This window comes from Triturus cristatus, chromosome 2_1 (assembly GCF_964204655.1).
Source record: "Triturus cristatus chromosome 2_1, aTriCri1.1, whole genome shotgun sequence".
Taxonomy (NCBI): Eukaryota; Metazoa; Chordata; class Amphibia; order Caudata; family Salamandridae; genus Triturus; species Triturus cristatus.
Genome location: NC_140581.1, coordinates 1,194,291,374 through 1,194,310,370, shown reverse-complemented (window position 1 = coordinate 1,194,310,370; position 18,997 = coordinate 1,194,291,374). Strand labels below are relative to the sequence as shown.

The window sequence follows — 18,997 nt, the reverse complement described above, 5'->3', positions numbered from 1 at the left end:
AACTTCCTGATGGAGAAGGGCCAAGTGATCCTCGGACATGCGATGGAAAACAGGTGGCATGGAGGGAGGGGCAGTCTTGAAGGGGAGGGATTAGCCCCTTCGGACTATCTGCAAAACCCACCTGTCCAACGCGATGTTGTGCCAGTGGGGGATGTGATGGTGAATCCTGCCACCCACTGGCAAATGGTGGCCCTGAAAAGTCGGATTAGGAAGGTTTGGAGGTTGCTGAATGTCCCCGCGCCCGTAGATGGGGGTAGCTTGCGCAGGCCTGTGGCTCTGGGTGGAACGTGGCGGGGCACTGCTTCGATAGCCAGGCAAGGGGCGAAAAGCAGACTGCACAGGGCGAGAGGTGGTAGTGAGGCCCAATGACCTGGCCGTAGCCCTGGAATCCTTAAAGCGCTCAAGCGCGTTGTCCGCTTTGTCGCCAAACAGGTGACGGCCATCAAACGGCATGTCCAAAAGAGTGGATTGGACATCACGAGAAGCCAGTGGACCTCAGCCAGGCGTAGTGTCTCAGGATTACCAACGTTGAAATCGTCATGCCTAGCGAATCGGCAGTGTCCAGCCCACATCATATGGCGAACTTAGCTGCATCTCTACCCTCAGCCACTGCACGGGAGAGAACGACCCGGGCCTCCTCTGGGCACTGTGGCAGCACCTACGCGACCGTATCCCACACAGAGTGGGTGTAACGACCCAAGAGACATGCGGTGTTCACTGACCGCAGTCCTTAGCTGGCAGAAGAAAACATCATCTTCCCAAGGTGATCCAGATTCCCTATCATGTGGAGCAGTAGGGACCGTGTCCTTGAAAGTTGAGGCTTAGACCACCAATCTCTCGGGGGTAGGGTGGCGGGAGAGGTAAATGGGGTCGCCTGGGGCCAGGTGGTGGCGTCGGGCAACCTAGCCACAGGGGCCCCTGTGCTGGGCTTGGACCAAGTGCCCAGAAAGCTGTCCGTGAGGGCCTCACTGAAAGGCAGCAGGGGCTCCGAAGAGGCCGCTGCCGGTTGAAAAACCTCGGTCAGGAGGTAAGTCCTAACCGCCACCGTAGGAACCTCAAGGTTCAAGGCCTCAGCCGCCCTACACAACACCACAGCGTAAGAGGCTCCTTCCTCAGTAGCCACAGTAGGAGGGAAAGCATGCCAAGTTCTGGAGAAGTGTCTAGACCACTGGCCTCAACCAACTCCTCTCTCCAGTCTGGTTCTTCCAACTGGTCTGCCAGAGGGTCCACAGACCCCTCCCAGTTCTCCTCACCCTCCTCTGGTTGGCACTCAGGGCGATAGGGAACACTGGGGTAGAACAGAGGTACAGAAGTACCAGTCGGCGCCGGTACTGGGTCGTTCGAAGCAGGTCCGGTTCCGTGTCCAGGGGACCAGCGTCGGAGGGGGCGGAGGTGTCACCAATGGATTCGGCACCGGAAGTGTCGTAAAGTAGACCGACATCGAAGGCCTAGAACCCCCAGCTGAGTCTGCAGGGCCCAAAGGCGCGCCGGCAGAGTCGGGCTGGCCAAAGATGGGGTGGAGGGCTTTGTGAAAACTACAAAGTTGGGCAGAGGTCGCTCCGGCTCATGGGAAGGGTTGGAAGCTCGGAGCCGACCCAATTACCTTCCGCATCCTGCGTCGCATCGGCCGACGGACGGGGAGAAAGCGAACAGCGATGGTGCTTCTTCACCTTCTTTTTGTGCTTCGACTTACCAGAAGACGAAGGCTTCGACGAGGAGTGATGGTGGTGACACCGCGACTGGTCCCGTGACCTTCTTCTCTACCAGGACCTCCATCGGCATGGAGCCGACTGTAAGGCCTCCAGAAGCTTTCCGGACCGCTCCCACAAAGACTTCGGATTCATGGCCAGTCAGAGCACAACTTCAGGTCGGGGTCCAAGCACCAAAGGCACCCAAGCTGCTGATCTTTAAACAACATCAACTTGTGACAGGAGTCACAAGGTTTGAAGCCGGCACGCCGATGTGACATCCCTGTGCACCAGGAGTCGAACGACTCAAAAAAGAGGTCAACAAAAAGCCGAAAAAAAACAGTCAAAAAGTGACTAACTAGAGGTACTGCTCTCTCCGGATCTTCGCTGGCTGGCGCGGAAAAAGAAAGAACAGACGTCAGTGCGGAGGGGCGGCGTCTAAGTAGATACTGCAACGTCATTCGGGCGATCACGACGCCAACAATTAAAGCAGAGTTGACAGACGCCACCTACTGACGCGCAGGAGTACTGCTGAGGAATAAATTCTCCGGATCCAGTCTGACGCATGGGGGTAATTCTAAGGTAAGGAATCCATAACTAATGGTCTCTTTCAGAAAAAAAGATGAATCAAGAACTAGCCAAGTATACAATCATACAAGATCATCAAGTATACAATCGTACAAGATCATGGGGACCCATCACAGAATAGATTCTGAAGAGGCCACAGCACAGAATTGGCACTAGTCACCTCAAAAGATTCCATTTGTTGCCAGATGGATCAGGGAGGTGTGGCTATCCTAGTAATGTTGGACCAGTCAGCGCCTTTGATAGGATATCTCCATCCCAACTGGGGCAAAGACTGCATCAAGCGGGATTCAGGGATATTGACTTAGACCTCCTGGGATGGATCCTTTCCGATAAATAGCACCCATAGAGTCAGTTTCAGGGATTATAGGGCAGAACCTTTCCAGCTCCCATGTGAAGATCCACAGGGTTCCTCCCTAAGACCCACATTGTTTAATCTTTATGTGGCTCCCTTGGAAAAACTGGTGCGATTCTTTGGTTTCCAGGTGTTGTCTTATGCAGATGACACCCACATCTATTTCTGATAATATGTCACTAGTGGCAGACAAGTTCAACTCTTGTATGATGAAAATATGCATCTGGATGAAGGCAAATTGGCTTAAAACTAACACCAAAAAAAGACTTTGATTTTGGTCTTTGGAGCACAAAACTCAGTGTGGTCAGAGCGTTGGTGGGCAGAGACACGTAGCCCCTTACCTGGTCCATTACCCACCCCAGGAGCTGCTGCAAAAGATCTAGGGTTGATTTTTGATTACACCATGACATTTGACTCTCAGGTCAAAGGGACAGTAAGCTCTTGCACCTTCATTTTCAAGATTTTGAAGAAGACCTTCCCCTTTTGTTCTGGCTGAACTCAGAATTGCAGTGGTTATAGCGCTTATTACGTCACAACTATTGCAATGCTCTATATTTAAATACCAACAAGTCCTCGCTCGATAAATTACAGATCAAAAATGCGGCAGCCCGGTTGATACTGGATGTCCCCAAACATCTCTCAGTTAAGGTGGGGGTGTGTTCCTTTCATTGGCTACCTGTTAGGAAGTGTATGACTTTTAAAGCTCTTTGCACAGTCCATTTTGCACTCCATCTTTAGGGACCTAAGCCCCTGAGAACTGCTTTTAATTGGTACATGCCTAAGAGACAGCTGAGATCCTCATCTATGAAGATGAATATTCCCAGTTTTCGTACGGTCAGATGGGGTGGGTGCACTTTTTCAGGGGTAGCAGCTAAATTTTGGAACTTTCTGCCTACCCGTATTGCAAGTTTGGATGCTTATGCAGCTTTTCATAAGCAATTAAAAACGTGGCTCTTTTCTAAACCGTAATGATGTGTAAGGTTATTTTCCTTTGTATTTCGTCTCGGTAGCTCTTACGGTGCTAGCGCTTAGACTCCTTTTGCTCAATGCGCTTTATAAATTTAACTTTATTCATTCAATTGGCATGTCGATGAGTGAAGTTTGAATGTCATCTGAAAAGCTAGTGGATTTCATCCGTACATGGAACCAGAGCACCAGGCTAGTGCTGACAGCCCAGGAAGTATGCCAAACCAATCCCGACGACTTACTTTGCACCATCTTGGTCGCTCTAAACGGTATGTGTCAAATTGGCTCTGAATTACTCTGGGACTGCAAATAATATTTCAGCTATTAAGTCCCATAAAGCATGGGAGTATAGTCCCAGTAAGGATCTGACATTGACTGTCCCAGGGGCGAGGCTGTTACAGGAAAACATCTTCTTCCCAAACACCTCCATTGTTTGACTCCCTGTCTGGAGGGACCGTAGGAAAGAAATTGGGGTTAACTCTGTTGGGGGAGGCCAGAACCATCAGGATCTGCAGAGCAGGATGCTGCGTGAAAAAGACAGTCACAAGAAGCTGGTCTATGGCAATGTATCTGTTAACTGGTGGACAAGAACAATGTTAAGACCACATGCCCATGAGAGTGTCAAGTTAGGGCCTCGTTGAATGGCAGTAGAGGTTCTGATGAGTACTGTCCAGGTTTCAGAACCACTGTGACGACGTTAGCCTTTACTTCAACTTAGGACAGTTATAAATCTAAGACTTTGTCTGCCCTTCTAGTCACCTTGGCAAAGCAAGCTTCCTTGCAAGGACAGAAGGTGGTGGGGTGAATGTTAAAACTAGTGTTTGATTTCATCTGTGGTGGAGACAGATTGGGCTTGAGAGACAGAACTATGGGGTCGACGTCCTCCTCTGGCGTTGACTCAGTGGGGACTGCAAGGGATTGTGGTACTGGTGTGGAGTTGGCTCCGGAGTCCAAGCTAAACCCAAAGCAGATTCAGGAGGAAATGTCTGTGGCAAGTCCCCATGAGGTGTGCCTCTAGTGTTTGGTTTTGGTGCACAACTCCAAGTCCTGCAAGAAGTGTGCCCTTACGAACCCGAATTCGATCTAGGAATGCAAGCTGTATGTTGCCGAACATTGAAAGAAGTCTCGCAATTTCTGTTTGAAGTTGAGGGGACAGTGCCGCTCTCAAGGCTGCTCCAGCGACAGTGGACATTCTAATGGTGAGGAATCTGCAGCTAGACGACTATCATAAATATATCTCAAAAGCATTCAGAGCCAAAGCAACTAGTTCTTACCAAGCAACAAATTCAAAATGCTTGTGATATACAGCTTGCACAGCATTCCTTGAACAAAGATAAAGCAAAGACTGGGAAAATCACATGCTGAGTCACAAATTATTTACAATGTCAGCAATACTCTATTGTTTTATTCGAATCACACTTATCACTCTGTCAGGAGACCTAAGGAGGACTAATAAAGCAAATTATGTGTTCTAGTTTACAAAATAGCGAAAAGCGCCTAATACTATTCCATTGTTGAGGGCCAGCTTGTAGCAGGAATTCTTGTGGCTTGTTTTCATTGTTATGTTAGGTCATGACCTACTGGTATGAGTACTGACTTAGGGAGATCGAAACAGTCAGGGTGATTGGTGGTGAAGTGGTCCCTGCAACTGCAAGTAGGCCTTGAATTGGTCTTCATTGGTAGCAGATTCATACTAAAAATAATGTCTTCCCAGGAATGTCAGTTGCATGCAAGTGCAATCATACAAGCATTACCCTCTAGTAATAAGGGCTTGTAGCCGATTGTTAGTGGCTGGGATCTTAGAAGAAGCATATTGCACCTGTGCTTCCCTGTCATTGTGGAAAACTAAGAAGAGCAGTTCTAGGGAAGCTAGCGGTGGGGGTAAGAATCAAATTTTTCTTCTTCTGGTGATACACTGCTCTGAAGAGTTTCAGTGAGCTTGTGGCAAGTCCCTTGTGAGATGCAACATATCTGGATTTCTTTCTCTTGCTCTTCAAATTGTAGAATACATAAAATATAGACATACAGATTGTGGAAGATGCTAAATATGCATCTTCCGCAATCTGTGACCAGAACAACAATATTAGCCCCTGAACACAGCAGATCTGCTACTCCACTCCTCAACTTCCGCAAGAAGCAGAAGACCTGGTTGTTCAACTACGAGCACCTCCAAGCCACGGTGCTGCTCCAGCACCTGGATACCGACAAGGGTGAAAAGCTGCACCATACAAATCAATCTAACATATAACATAAGATACCACTCTGATTTGAAAATATTGTGCTCAGCAATTATATTGACCTCTCAGTTTAATACAATAGATGGGATAATTAATTTTCACTTGTGGTAAAATACTTACAGGTGCTCTTCCAACTTCTTTTTCAGTAGAAGCGACTAAAAGAGAAAGGAAAGCCAATTAAAAGTTATTTACTGTTCACGATGAAAGATTTGTTTAGAGTAAGTACCAGAAACATTAGCTTAAAAAACTTAACAATGACCCATCATTTTGGAAGGGTACAGTGATACATTTTCTGCACTTGTATGCTACAACTAAAGATTGTAGTAAAATCATATGCCATTAGACAGAAGATTTACACTAGTTTCCAGTTCTGCGCTAAGGATGCAATATAGATTGTATTTATTACTGATTCTTCATCATTCTATCACAAGTCATTCCATTTAGTAATAAATAAAACCCATTCATTATTTTGTAAGCTACTAATGACCAGAACTACCACTAATAACTCGGATTCAATATCACCCTAAGACACAAATGATCTGACTGATTTTCTGAAAGGGAAAAGTTATTCAATACATCTCACAGATTCTGGGAGCATATAAAAAATGTAACATTTGGAATGGCAGGAAATACCCTACATTTTTCCTTATACTTTTTAGTGGTAAGGAAAACGTTTTGTTGAAGGCTAAGGCCAAAGTAATTAAATATGGCAGGCTACCTCTCACGTTTGAGGAGTTACATTGATGTAGCCTGTATTTATTGATATTTGGAACCTTTTATGGACACACCATTTAATGAATAAAGGTCCTGATCCTGATCCAAGAGATCGTATTTCAATTATTTCAACAAGTACAGGGATTATTGGTATAGTCATAAAAAATTGCATGCTGAGACAAATTTTAACAACGTTATTGTATGGTGCAGTTATATGATGCGCTGAGTTTGGCATGATTGCTTGGTTGAGGTGATTTTCTTCCGGCAGATGTTTGTAGTTATTCAGGTTGTACACAAAGGGCAATTGAAATAAAGTCAGCCTTTGCTCTCCAATGTGATATATTGCTTGATAGGGTATGACTTGATCACAAACTATCTGGCAATAGAAACAATGCTTCTAGATATAAAAACTATATGGAACCTGCCATTGGGACTTATTGGCGAGCCCCTTACGAATATCAACATTATGAAAGTAAAAGCTCAAATTAATGATATCTAAATGGTCTCACCAATTTGGTTAATTAAAAGCTCTATTTAGAGTATAGTTCTGCCAACACTATTATTCAAACTATATGGCTGTCATCATCAGAATACTAAAGGAAAAGCATGATTTTGCCTCGTATTGGAAAACATATATACAAATCCTAGTGACAAATTTTTAAATCACTCAACAAAAATTCCTTTTATATTATTTCTTCCTTAAAAAGTTAATATTTTGAAAAATAATTTTGTTTTAAGGTTTACAAGAAAATCATAGGTCATAACCCCATTAAATAAAGCAACATGTGAAAAGGGACCTAATTACAAGTGAATTATTAATCTTCCATGAAGTTTGCAAATGGGAATGTTGAAGAAAACAGACAGATGCACATGCCTGTATTAAAAAACGAGTGTGTTTGCCGAATTTACTCAGTGTGTAAAATCTATACGGTGAACACCTTGGCATGTTAAGCCCAACTGGCACAGTCAGGATGTTTTCCAACCCAAACACATCCATTATTAATTCACTAAGATGCACACTTCCATTTGGGTATTGCTTAACCATGCCTTTCTCAAGTCTCAATTAGTGCTGCTATAGAGGAAGACAGCATTCTGATATCTATCCAATTGCATTCAGTCTGTACACAAATAACCATGCTATACATGAAGATGTGTCTATGTTTAAATTCCTCCCTTTTATCAGAGTTGGAATTAAAACAGACATTTTAAGAGATTCCTGTAGAATGCACTCTTATGAGCAAATGACTAGGGACTGCCAGGAACCTATGAATACCAATTTACAGCGCTGGCCCAATACTAAGCACAGCAGCATTTGCCCTACACACTTGGCACCCCCTCAACAGTCTGCTCCCAATTGAAAATGGGTAGATCTGTGTTATCTGGGCTGCTAACACAATGGATGTACAAATACGTGTTACATATCGTACCTCCAAAACAAATTTTACCTTAGGGCAATGGTTTTCACTGTAAACCCAAGAGTGACAGATCCATTCCAGATTTTCAGAATACAGACAGGCTATGAAAATTGATTTGATTTAGATTGAGTGCATGCTAATTTAACTTATCCGCATAGCATGAAAATCTATCACCCTCTTCCCTGACCTGCACCCAATGCTCTAGGGTATGTCATCATTTAGCTGATTGACTAAAACATGGAGACACCGTTGTCCTTATATTGCACAATCATTCTGCCTTAAACTGTGTTTCACCTAACCCTTTCCTGCTATCTTTGTGCGCTCACCTTAAATGCTCTGAAATAATCTGACAATCCAAATGTATTGCCCCCATAATTTGCACTTTTCGTGCTCTCATTTAATCTCATCTATGTACTGTGATCTCTCCAACTCTTCAATTGATATAAATGTGTTAATTCTGTACTTAATGTTAAAACTGCAAATAGCCATTTAGAGAAGGTGCAATACAATATGAAATCAAATAAAACAAATTATATTGTACTTGGGATACCTTTGATCCCCCTACATTGTACCTCAAGTCCCTCCAAGCCTAGGGACAGATAACAAGCTATAAGGGAAGAAGACAGGCTGAGCAATGGATATTGCAGTATTTGAGCTAGAAATCATATGGCGCAAAACAGGTAGGCCCAGCCTACAAACTATGATGTCGCTATTTTATTTTCAGTAGGTTATCTACTGAAAACTGCACTACAAGGAGCAGTGAAGAACTTTATGAAGAAAGTTTTTCTAGGCAACAGTATTTCAATCACAAGGTGACATACATTGCTAAGGGCAAGCACGCATGTCTGTTCTATGTATAGCAAACACATGATTACATAAGCCACGATGTTGAAGCAGTGAAAGCAACCTTTAACTTAACAGCACTAAACAGCATAGTAGTAGTATTTTATTGTAGAAATAATAATAATAATTACAATCAAACAGCAGCATATAAGTAAAATGAAGCAACACACTGCAAGTGTCATCATACCCGAGGTAAAATAATGTTAATAGGTTTGTGTGCATAGTATGTAATAAAAACAATGCTTCGGACATTGACCAATATTAACATCTATTCAGGATATTAAAAAATTAAACCATCGGTAGGTAAAAGCAAAGTTCTATTGTTAACAGTCAGCTCTTTCAAGTCTGTCGTAAGCAGGGTCCAAGAATTTCGTTTATTTCTGAATAAAGCTGTTTGTTTGTAATGTGAAGCATATCCCAGTTACTTATTTTATAGTACAAATAGATGATTTCTTGAATGCTGGCAGGGGATATTTGCTTCCTATAGAACCCAAACTTGAGAAAATACTTAAAATGTGCTCTAAAGTCTCTTGCAAGTGCTAACAAAATCTTCATGTTTTTTAGGGCGATTTCTTAGTTGATGTACCTTCGAACTGCTTTAGTAGTAAATAAATTAGATAAAATCTTAAGCATTTCTGTTTAGTAGTGGCTTCAAGATTCCTAAAGGTACTCTGTGTGTTTTTAGACGGACACAACTACCAGATCTTCCATTCTGATTGAACCACTCAGTGCCTTCCTTACAGAACTTTTGCGTTTGAGTCCAGTCATTTTCAGCTAATCCTTTTAAGGTGGTACATTATATTCCTGGATTACAGATGAGATGTTTGATACAGAAAATGAAAAATAACTCTGAGGGGCCATTGCGAGAGCCTGGTAGATCGAGCTCTTCATACTACCTGGATTGGCCATTCACTAAAGTAATTTGTTTTTGCTGTGATAAGTGAAGAGTTTTAACACAGGGATGATTGGACTCCCAGAGCACCTTCAGATGAGAAGTTGTGGTGCGAAGATTAAATACTGATATATATATTCCACAACAATGATCTCGTGACGACCATAAAATTAAGGCGCACACCAGGAAGATTCTTTTCTACATTTTATTGCCAGCACGATTAAAACCACTGAACAGACGCGTATCGGCACGTTCGCCTTTATCAATGTCGGTGTGGCTGAGTTTCAATTCATTATTTAAAGTAAACAAAACAGAAGAGGGAAGAAATTCATTTTCATGGAATTCACAAAAGGGAAGCCTTAAAAGATTCACAACGGAATTGTTTTTACATTGGCCATCTTACAATGTTTCAAAGTTAGTACACATTATAATTTTATGTTCAAACAAGGTCCGAACCATATAATATTCAATGAAGTTACAATCATGCAAATGTAGCAATTCTCATTGATATTTATAATGTCAATTCATGTATTGACAAAAATTTGTGCAACAGTGAAACATTAGTGATATTAGTCAGCATTGTTCAATATATATATATATATTCACTGAAAAAAACATAGGTTTCAGAGACGTTATAGTTAGGAATTAGCATTTAAAAAACCCTAGAAATTTACTGAAAAAAACATAGGTTTCAGGGACGTTATAGTTAGTTGAACATTTGACTCATATAAAACCAGAGAAATTCGCCCGTTATAGTTAGTTGAGCTAACTATAACTTGCGCGCCCGCAATGCACTGGTGATGTCACATATTAAATCACTCATGACATGGTCAGTGACATCACTGATGACATCACTGATAACATCACTGATGACATCATCCAGTGAATGTGTGTTTCTATAAAGTTTAAATATTTTTCATATATATCTATGCCAAGGTGTATTGAAGTAAGATTGGATTTACAAGTGCCTGAATGGATTATTTAGTAGGTGTGTGACTGACTGTATAAGTTAGTGATTGAACATGTGTTACTGAATGTATGGGTTAGTGACTAAACTGTGTGAAAGTCTGTATTAGTGTCTCAGTTGGTGTATAAGCGGCTGCATAGGTTGGTGAGTAGCTACATGAGTGTCTATATGTGTTATTGATTTGTTGTCTGAGTATCTGTATGGGTGCCTGAGTGTCTGTATGGGTGGGTGGGGGGTTGTGCGACTGAGCATACATGTCTGAGTGAGTGATTCACTGGTTGTATGGATTAAAAAGTGCATCTGTAAAGGGCTGTATGGGTGAGTTAGTGTGTGTATGGGTGTGTTGGTGAGTGAATAAATGTCTCACTGGTATATGTGTGAATAACTACATATGTTTTAAGGCAGTATATGTGAGTGTTGGAGTATATAAATGACTATACGTGAGAGTAAGTTATTTGAAGAGTGGGTGTATAAAAGTGTCTGCTTGTATCAGTGATTGTATAAGACAGTAAGTATGTGTTAGTATCTGCATAAATAAGTGATGTGCTGTGTGTATAAATAACACAGTTGGTGTGTATAACTGTATACATGAGTAAATGCCTATGTGATTGATTCTTTGCATGACTGACTAGGTGTGTAACTATGGATGAGTGGCGGACTGTGAATGTATGTATAGGTGTATGAGTGCATATTATAGTACTGTATTGATGAGTAACTGCATGTATAAGTGAGTGGATGTGAGTGTAGACCTAGGAAATAGTGGGTGGTATGTAGTATCTGGCATTGTTGTGTGTATGGTTTAAAAAATAGTAGCCTGTATTTTAGAGTGCGTGTATCAAAGTTTATATCAGGCCATCAGTATGTGCATCAGATTATCACGTGGGTGATGTCATTTGAGATGTCATCAGTGATGTCACTGACCATGTCATGACTGATGTAATATGTGACGTCATCACCAGTGCATTGCGGGCGTGCGAGTTATAGTTAGCTCAACTAACTATAACGGACAAATTTTCTGGTTTTAAATGAGTCAAATGTCCAACTAACTATAACGTCCCTGACACCTATGGTTTTTTCAGTGAATTTCTAAGGTTTTTTAAATGTTAATTTCATATTTTAATATTTATAAAACCTATATTTTTTCTATTTTTTTGTAATATTTTGCAGCTCTATTATCCTTTTTTCTGTAATTTGAAATATTATGTAATTTTTTATATCTTCAAAAAAAAGTATGTATTTTTTTTTTTTAGAAAACAAGACTCCCGTACCGGTAGTGTACCAAGCTCCATCACCACGCGAATCCTATGCACGATATTGCGAAACTCGTTAAGGATGCGAATTTCGTATCCGACGGCTTCGTAGCACCGTGTCCCGCCTAACATCATATACGTATAAGGTCGTGCCAGCTCCTAGTTTGGTATGCGACCGCTGCGCGGTATCAATACGCACGTTACGTCATCCACGTATAGGGTCGGACCGGCTGCGCGTTCCGTATGCGATGAGTGCACGCTGCCAGGCCCTGTGTTACATCATAGACGTATGGTATCTCGCCGGGTACACCATTCCCTCATTTATTTTTTATGTCTCAAAACTATATCTAAATAGGTTTAAAGTGTATATGAGAGCAAGCGATAATTAAAATATTTTCCACATTTATATATTTCTAACTGTAAGAAACTTATATTATGCTAAATATATTTTCTCAAAATCGCGTCGGGTGCGGCCTCCTTGCGCGCTCGGTGTGCGATTGCCATGTGACCTTAAAAAAATGCTTTTGATTGGTTCATAACATTTCCCATTGTAACAGTTGGAGGGCCCCAACCATTTTAGTCATTCTCTCTACACCGTTTGATGAGACACCTCTTCTGCTTACAGAGCTTTTTTGAAAACTTTTTTGCTGTGTACACATATCTCATAGTACACACAACATGCAACGATCATCTTGATCAATAATCATGCTCTGTACAGTAGCCTTCCACGTGTGATAGCCATGCATCTGAAACGTTACATCAAAAAATAAATGTGTGTTACACGATGCCCCTGGTGTGTGTGTGCGCGCGCATTATTGTGCTGCCTTTCGGCCAGGGTATTGGTGGCTCGAAGGGCTATCATCAGCCACGGGCAGAGTGCACATCCTAGATCACAAGTGACAAACAGTAAAGAGTAATGTGTAGATTTGTGTTGCAGTATGCTCTGTTGTCAGGCTTTACCAGTATAGTAGTGTGTCATATGTGAGACTTTCAGATTCACGTTTGACATGCATTGCTCAACTGTAATGAGCGTTATTACTGTGTATGACGTAGCCTCACTGCTGATCCTCCCTCCATCCAAGCACATTCACATTTGTGCGCTTCGCGATAGCAACACTTTCAATAATACCACACACCATTGACATGAGTGTCTGCGCATATCCACAAGCTTGACAACGACGTGATGTTGTCCATTCAATGTTTTCGGACAGCATCTCATTAGCGATAGTTGCCGCCCTCCCTGTACATGCTACATTAATGTAAATTGCGGATTATGCGACGTCAAAACTGCAACAGGGACACACACATAAGTACACTTCCTGGCCAGGCAGGAACTGAACAACGCCCAGGTCCCCGGAATAATTATTCACACCCCTACGCTGGCCTGCCGTACGCAAGCCCAGCCCACTTTGTCTGCGTATAAATAGGATAACGACGACGGCACATGTCCCAGTTCTTCCACACTGCTTCAGGTGATATGGCCGCATCCACCTCGCATATTACAATGCGAAATAAAAAAAGGGATCCATGAAGTGTACATCATCCTGGCAATCAAAACTACATCTGAATTGTGAACCCTCCTGGCCGTCGTGTTTGGACACAAACCAATTACAGCAGGTGAGCAGTGGGCCTGGGTGCACAGGGGCTGCAATTGAGCGCGGTGCGGCGGGAGGGATGAGGTGCATCAGCCTGGGTGCATAGGTGCAAACAAGCGATGTTGCTGTGTGTAATGAGGTGATCTCTGACCTCATTCAGTCACATCTCTCTCTCATTTTAAGGACCTGCTGGACTGTACTGTAGGCCTGAGCCAGCGGGCAGCGCTGCCCTACAGACACGTGGCGTTGGCTTTTGGGGCACTGTAGTGAGCTGATTACTAAGTGTACATACACACAGGCTTGCGCCACTGCATTGCACGCGCACATTATGCTTCTAGCATGCGCTCTGTTCCTTTGTATGTAAACGTTGGCATAACATACTATTATTTACCCTTGCCTATTCTCGTTCACTCCAACTCCTCTTTGAACCACGATTACCACTAACAGTTGGTAGATCGTACTTCAAGAAGGAAGGATGCACTCAACTGGTGTGCTCTCTTAAGCTTGAAATAAACCTTCATTTACCTTAAGACATTTCCACCATTATATTATTTCTCCCTTTTCAGACACTGAGTTAGTTGCACGAAAAAGCATGAAGCAGGTGCTAAACTGGTGCTGATGCTCTGGCCTTTCTGATGCCTTCCATTGTGGTATCAAGACATCGTCCCAGACCGGAGACCTGCTGTGCCACCCTGAGAGGCACCCCGGAGTCGGAGCTCGCACCGGCACGTCGTTGGACACACCGGTTGTGGAAGGTGAGCAGTGAAGCCTCGGTGCGCAGGAGCTGCATTTGAGCACAGTGAGGGGCAAGGGCCTGGGGTCCAGCAGCCTGAGTGCACAGGTGCAGGCAAGCGATGTTGCCGTAGATGATAATATAATCTCTGGCCTCACTCATATCTCTGTTTCATTTTAAAGACTTGCTGGACCGCACTGTTTCTCGCGGACCCCATGATCCCAGACACACAGGTGACAGGAGGTGAACATTGAGGGCTGGGTGCAGTAGGCAGACACTCTGTCTCCTCCTCCCTCTGTTCTTTTGACTCTCCCTCCTCTTCTCCATTCCACTCACTCGCTCACTGTCCCATTCTCACTTTCTTCCTTTCATTCTGACACCTTTCTTTTTCTCTTGGACATGGCACCCATACTTAAGTTTCTTTTTTCTCTTGCAGGTTTTGTATGCTGCTTCCGGAGGAGTCCCACCCACTTCTTTCATGTTTTACTGTTGTTCGACTAAAGTTACGTTTCCATTTATCTGTGTTGTTTTAATTAAAGTTATTTTTTTTGCCAATAAATAAGTGAGTGTATGGGTCTTTTTCTGACAACACTTGTCTGTAGCTCATTGTGAAAATCGGCGGTTGATAGGAGATTATGAGAGAAAACATTTGTAATTTTGCTGTGCACCTACCAAATATAAATCAACAGACTATTACATACATGAAGCCTGGGTAATTCTACAACGGCAAGGGTTCTATGAGCGTATCACTTTAGAACACCATGAGTACTGCCCGTGTGATTACAGAACCAATAAGGCACTGCCTAGGGCCACCGAGGCTTCAAGGACTGGCGAGGCCCACCCTGCATATTTAAGTAAAGCCCCGGAGGTTGCCGATCCCCGGTCTTGAGTTGGCCTCAAAGTCCGCCGAACAATGCGTAAACAATACCCGGGGAGGTGTCAATCCCCTAGTCTGCGAAACGTCTCTGTGCCCTCCCGTGCCTAATTTACATTTGAGATTAAGGTCCCCAGTGCTGCACAGACCCCGCAATATAATAATAGGATTGGCCCCGGAACATTACCCACCAGTGGGCTCATTTAAATGAACGGGTGAGACCCTGCTTTATTTTTTTCTCTCCATTTTTACCATCCGGATCCGCTTTATTGCAGCGATACGAGGTCTTCCTCCTCTCGCTTCAACGAGGCAAACAAGAATTTACTATCACAGGGTGGAAGCAATGGTCCCGCCCTGTAATAGCAAACATAAATGTCCCGCGGATGCACACATTGTATGAGCTGCGCCTGGGAGGTGGCGCTCCATAGGGCCATGATGCATTGGTTAATGCATAACTATAGAATTAATATAAACGCAGACTAACACTACTTGTAGAAACAGCTTCACCAAGAAAACGGGTCTTCAGCAGAACACAAGCAAGCTCAAAATCTTGGTGAGTGCTGCCTCTTTTTACCTTCTCCCACTCGTCGCCAAATGTATGTAGTGAAAAGGAAGACCGCATTGGATCCGATAAGTAGATTTTTTGCAGGAAAAGAAGACAGCTTAAACAGCCACCAACAGGACCAGACAGCAAGGCAACCGTCTTCTCCAGCACCGTGTACAAACTCCCCAAGATTCCCCTCATGACAGCCCTACAATCTAACATTACATACTTACATTATAGTAGCATTACATACTAACATTCTACTATGACTTACATTGGAATACTACACAGAGCACATGACTTTACAGCAATGAGCTCATGGTTTCATCCACGAGTCTTGAGACCGGTAGGGGTGAGTAGTTCGCTTCCCACTCCCTGTATTGTATAAACGCAAACTAACACTACTTCCACAGGTATGCTACTGCGCCCATAGCACAACACTTTACAGCAATGAGCTCACGGTTTAATCCCCAAGTCTTCAGACCAGTAGGGGTGAGTAGTTCGCTTCCCACTCCCTGTATAGTATAAACGCATACTAACACTACTTACAGTTATACTACAGTGGCCAGTATGTTACAGCGCCCAGAGCCTATCACTTTACAACAATCAGCTCGGTTTGATCCCAGAGTCTTCACACCGGTAGGTGTGAGTACTTCGCTTCCCACTTCCAGTATAAATTATAAACGCACTGTAGAGGTCAGTAGTTCGCTTCCCACTCCCTGTATGGTATAAACACCTACTAACACTACTTCCACAGGTATGCTACAAAGACCAGAGCACATCACTTTACAGCAATGACCTCACAGTTTAGGCTCTCGGTTTCATACCAGAGTGTAGCAGCATCTCATCTCAGCACCATGTCACTATGAGCAACACCGCACTTTCAGTCCGGTAGGAGTGACTACTTCGCTTCGCACTCCCCCCACAGAGGTTACAGTGTTCCTATCCTTCTGTTTCCTCCTCTTTTTGCCCTTTTTCCCCCTTACTCATTTCAACGGAATCACAAAATGGCTGCCAACACTTCCTAGTTGCAACCGCTCGCACCGCTCGCAGCCAATAAGCATCAAGCTCGTAACGCCTCAGTCAATCAGATGGCAGAATTTCCAAATATCGATATCTGCAAATTTCGATATCTCTCCAAAACTACTGAACGGATTTACACCAAATAAACAAAAGCGTGCTTTCTAGACCAAGACCCTTCTCCCTGCCAAATTTGGGGTAATTCCGTTCACCAGTTTGACCTGTAGCCTTGTCTAAAGTTTCCTATGTAAATTAACATCGAGAAAACACGTTTTGGGACCCCGTTTTTTGCTCGGCCCCCCTTGATGAATCACCCCCGAACTTTCAACATAGGAGCTGTTATACACAAAGAATTAGTTTAGAAAATTCCATATTGATTCATCAAACGACGCCAAAGTTATAAGCAAAACAAAAAATGCTCTTCCTATGGAAACTTGGTCCTAACTAGAACTACCTATATATTCACTGAAAAAAAACATAGGTTTCAGAGACGTTATAGTTAGAAATTAGCATTTAAAAAACCTTAGAAATTCACAGAAAAAAATCATAGGTTTCAGGGGTGTTATAGTTAGCTGCCCATTTCACTCATACAAAACCATAGAAATTCCTCCGTTATAGTTAGTTCTGCTAACTATAACTCACGCGCCTGCAATGCACTGCTGATGATGTCACATATTGCATCATTCATGACATGGTCAGTGACATCACTGATGACATCACTGATGACATCTCTGATGACTGAATGTGGTTTAGTTTGAAATTTAAATATGTATTATATATATACCAATCTGTATTGAAGACTGAGTGGATATATAACTGTCTGGATGGAGGATTTAGTAGCTGTCTGGCTGTCTTTTTAAGTGAGTAATTAAAAGTGTCTCACTTAATACATGGATTAGTAACTAAACTATGTGAATGTGTGCAGCACTGTCTCTGGTGTTGTATAACATGCTGCTTCAGTTGGTCCCTAACTACATGAGTGTGTATATTAGTTATTGATTAGTTGGGTGAGTATTTGTATGGGACACTAAGTTTGTGTGTGGTTGGATGGGGTGTGTGTAACTCTATCCATTTGTGAATGGTTGATTGACTAGGTGTATGGGTTTAAGAGTGCATGTGGAAACAGTTGTTTGGGTGACAGTGTATTTATTTGTGTGTTGGTGAGCGAATATATGTTTTAGTTGTACATCTCCAACAAAGTAAAAAAATAAAAGGCATTGTATGTGAAAGTTGGTGTATATAAATAGGTATGTGTAAGAGTCAGTGATTGTGAGAGTAACTATATGAATGAGTGTATAATTGTAATGGTGCTTTTTTAACATATTAACGATGAGTTACTATGCGTTTGAATAAATGAGGTGTTGTTGGATAATTGTGTAAGTGAGTAAATTTAAGTGGGATAAATTTTTTTCATGAGTGAGTAGGATGACTGCATAACCGACTAAGATGACTGCTGATGTGTCAATGTCTATATATGTGTATAAGTGCATTTGATAGTGTTCTATTAATTAATGACTGCATGAATAGATGATTCTGTTGTTGAATGGGTAGTTGTGTGTGTAGACTTAGGAATCACTGAGTGGGTATGTAGTAACTGGTATTGGTGTGTCAATGGTTTCAAATATGGTACTCTGTATTTTACAGTGAGTGATGAAAGGTTATACTAGTGTATGATGAGGTGTATCAGATTGTCAAGTGGATGATGTCATCAGTAATGTCATTTGAGATGTCATCAGTGATGTCACTGACCATGTCCTGAATGATGAAATATGTGACATCATCAGCAGTGCATTGCGGGCGCGCGAGTTGTAGTTAACAGAACTAACTATAACGGAGTAATTTCTATGGTTTTGTATGAGTGAAATGGGCAGCTAACTATAACACCCCTGAAACCTATGATTTTTTCTGTGAATTTCTAAGGTTTTTTAAATGCTAATTTCTAACTATAAAGTCTCTGAAACCTATGTTTTTTTTCAGTGAATTTCAAAGGTTTTTTTAAATGCTAACTTTGAAGTGTGATAGTAGTTATATCTATTTTTTGTACTGATTTTCTACAGGTTTTTAACTGTTTATTTATAAATATTGTATTCAATAAATAAAATATATTTTTCTGAAAATTGCAAAAAAAACATTTTTTTTATTTAAACTGAAATATTGATTAATTTTCTTGTTTTCATTTTTTCTTTTAATATATTTATATTATTTTCTTTTAAAAAAATCCATTTTTTTTCGGAGTCGCGCACTCAAAGTGTACACATCACGGTGGGTGCGCGCATTCTAGCCGCCATTTTAGAAAAGTCATGAAGGATCCGCGTATGG

At 42.3% G+C, this 18,997-nt stretch overlaps 1 protein-coding gene across 4 annotated transcripts in view; it reads right to left on the bottom strand.

Annotated features, from left to right (window-relative positions):
- The window catches only part of HOOK3 (hook microtubule tethering protein 3), a 1,476,018-nt gene that overhangs the window by 275,231 nt on the left and 1,181,790 nt on the right, over positions 1–18,997 (bottom strand). For all 4 annotated transcript variants that reach the window (XM_085636641.1, XM_085636638.1, XM_085636639.1 and 1 more), the window contains one exon: positions 5,952–5,986. In XM_085636641.1, coding sequence (XP_085492767.1) covers positions 5,952–5,986 — 35 coding nt within the window. The remainder of the gene's footprint in view (positions 1–5,951; positions 5,987–18,997) is intronic.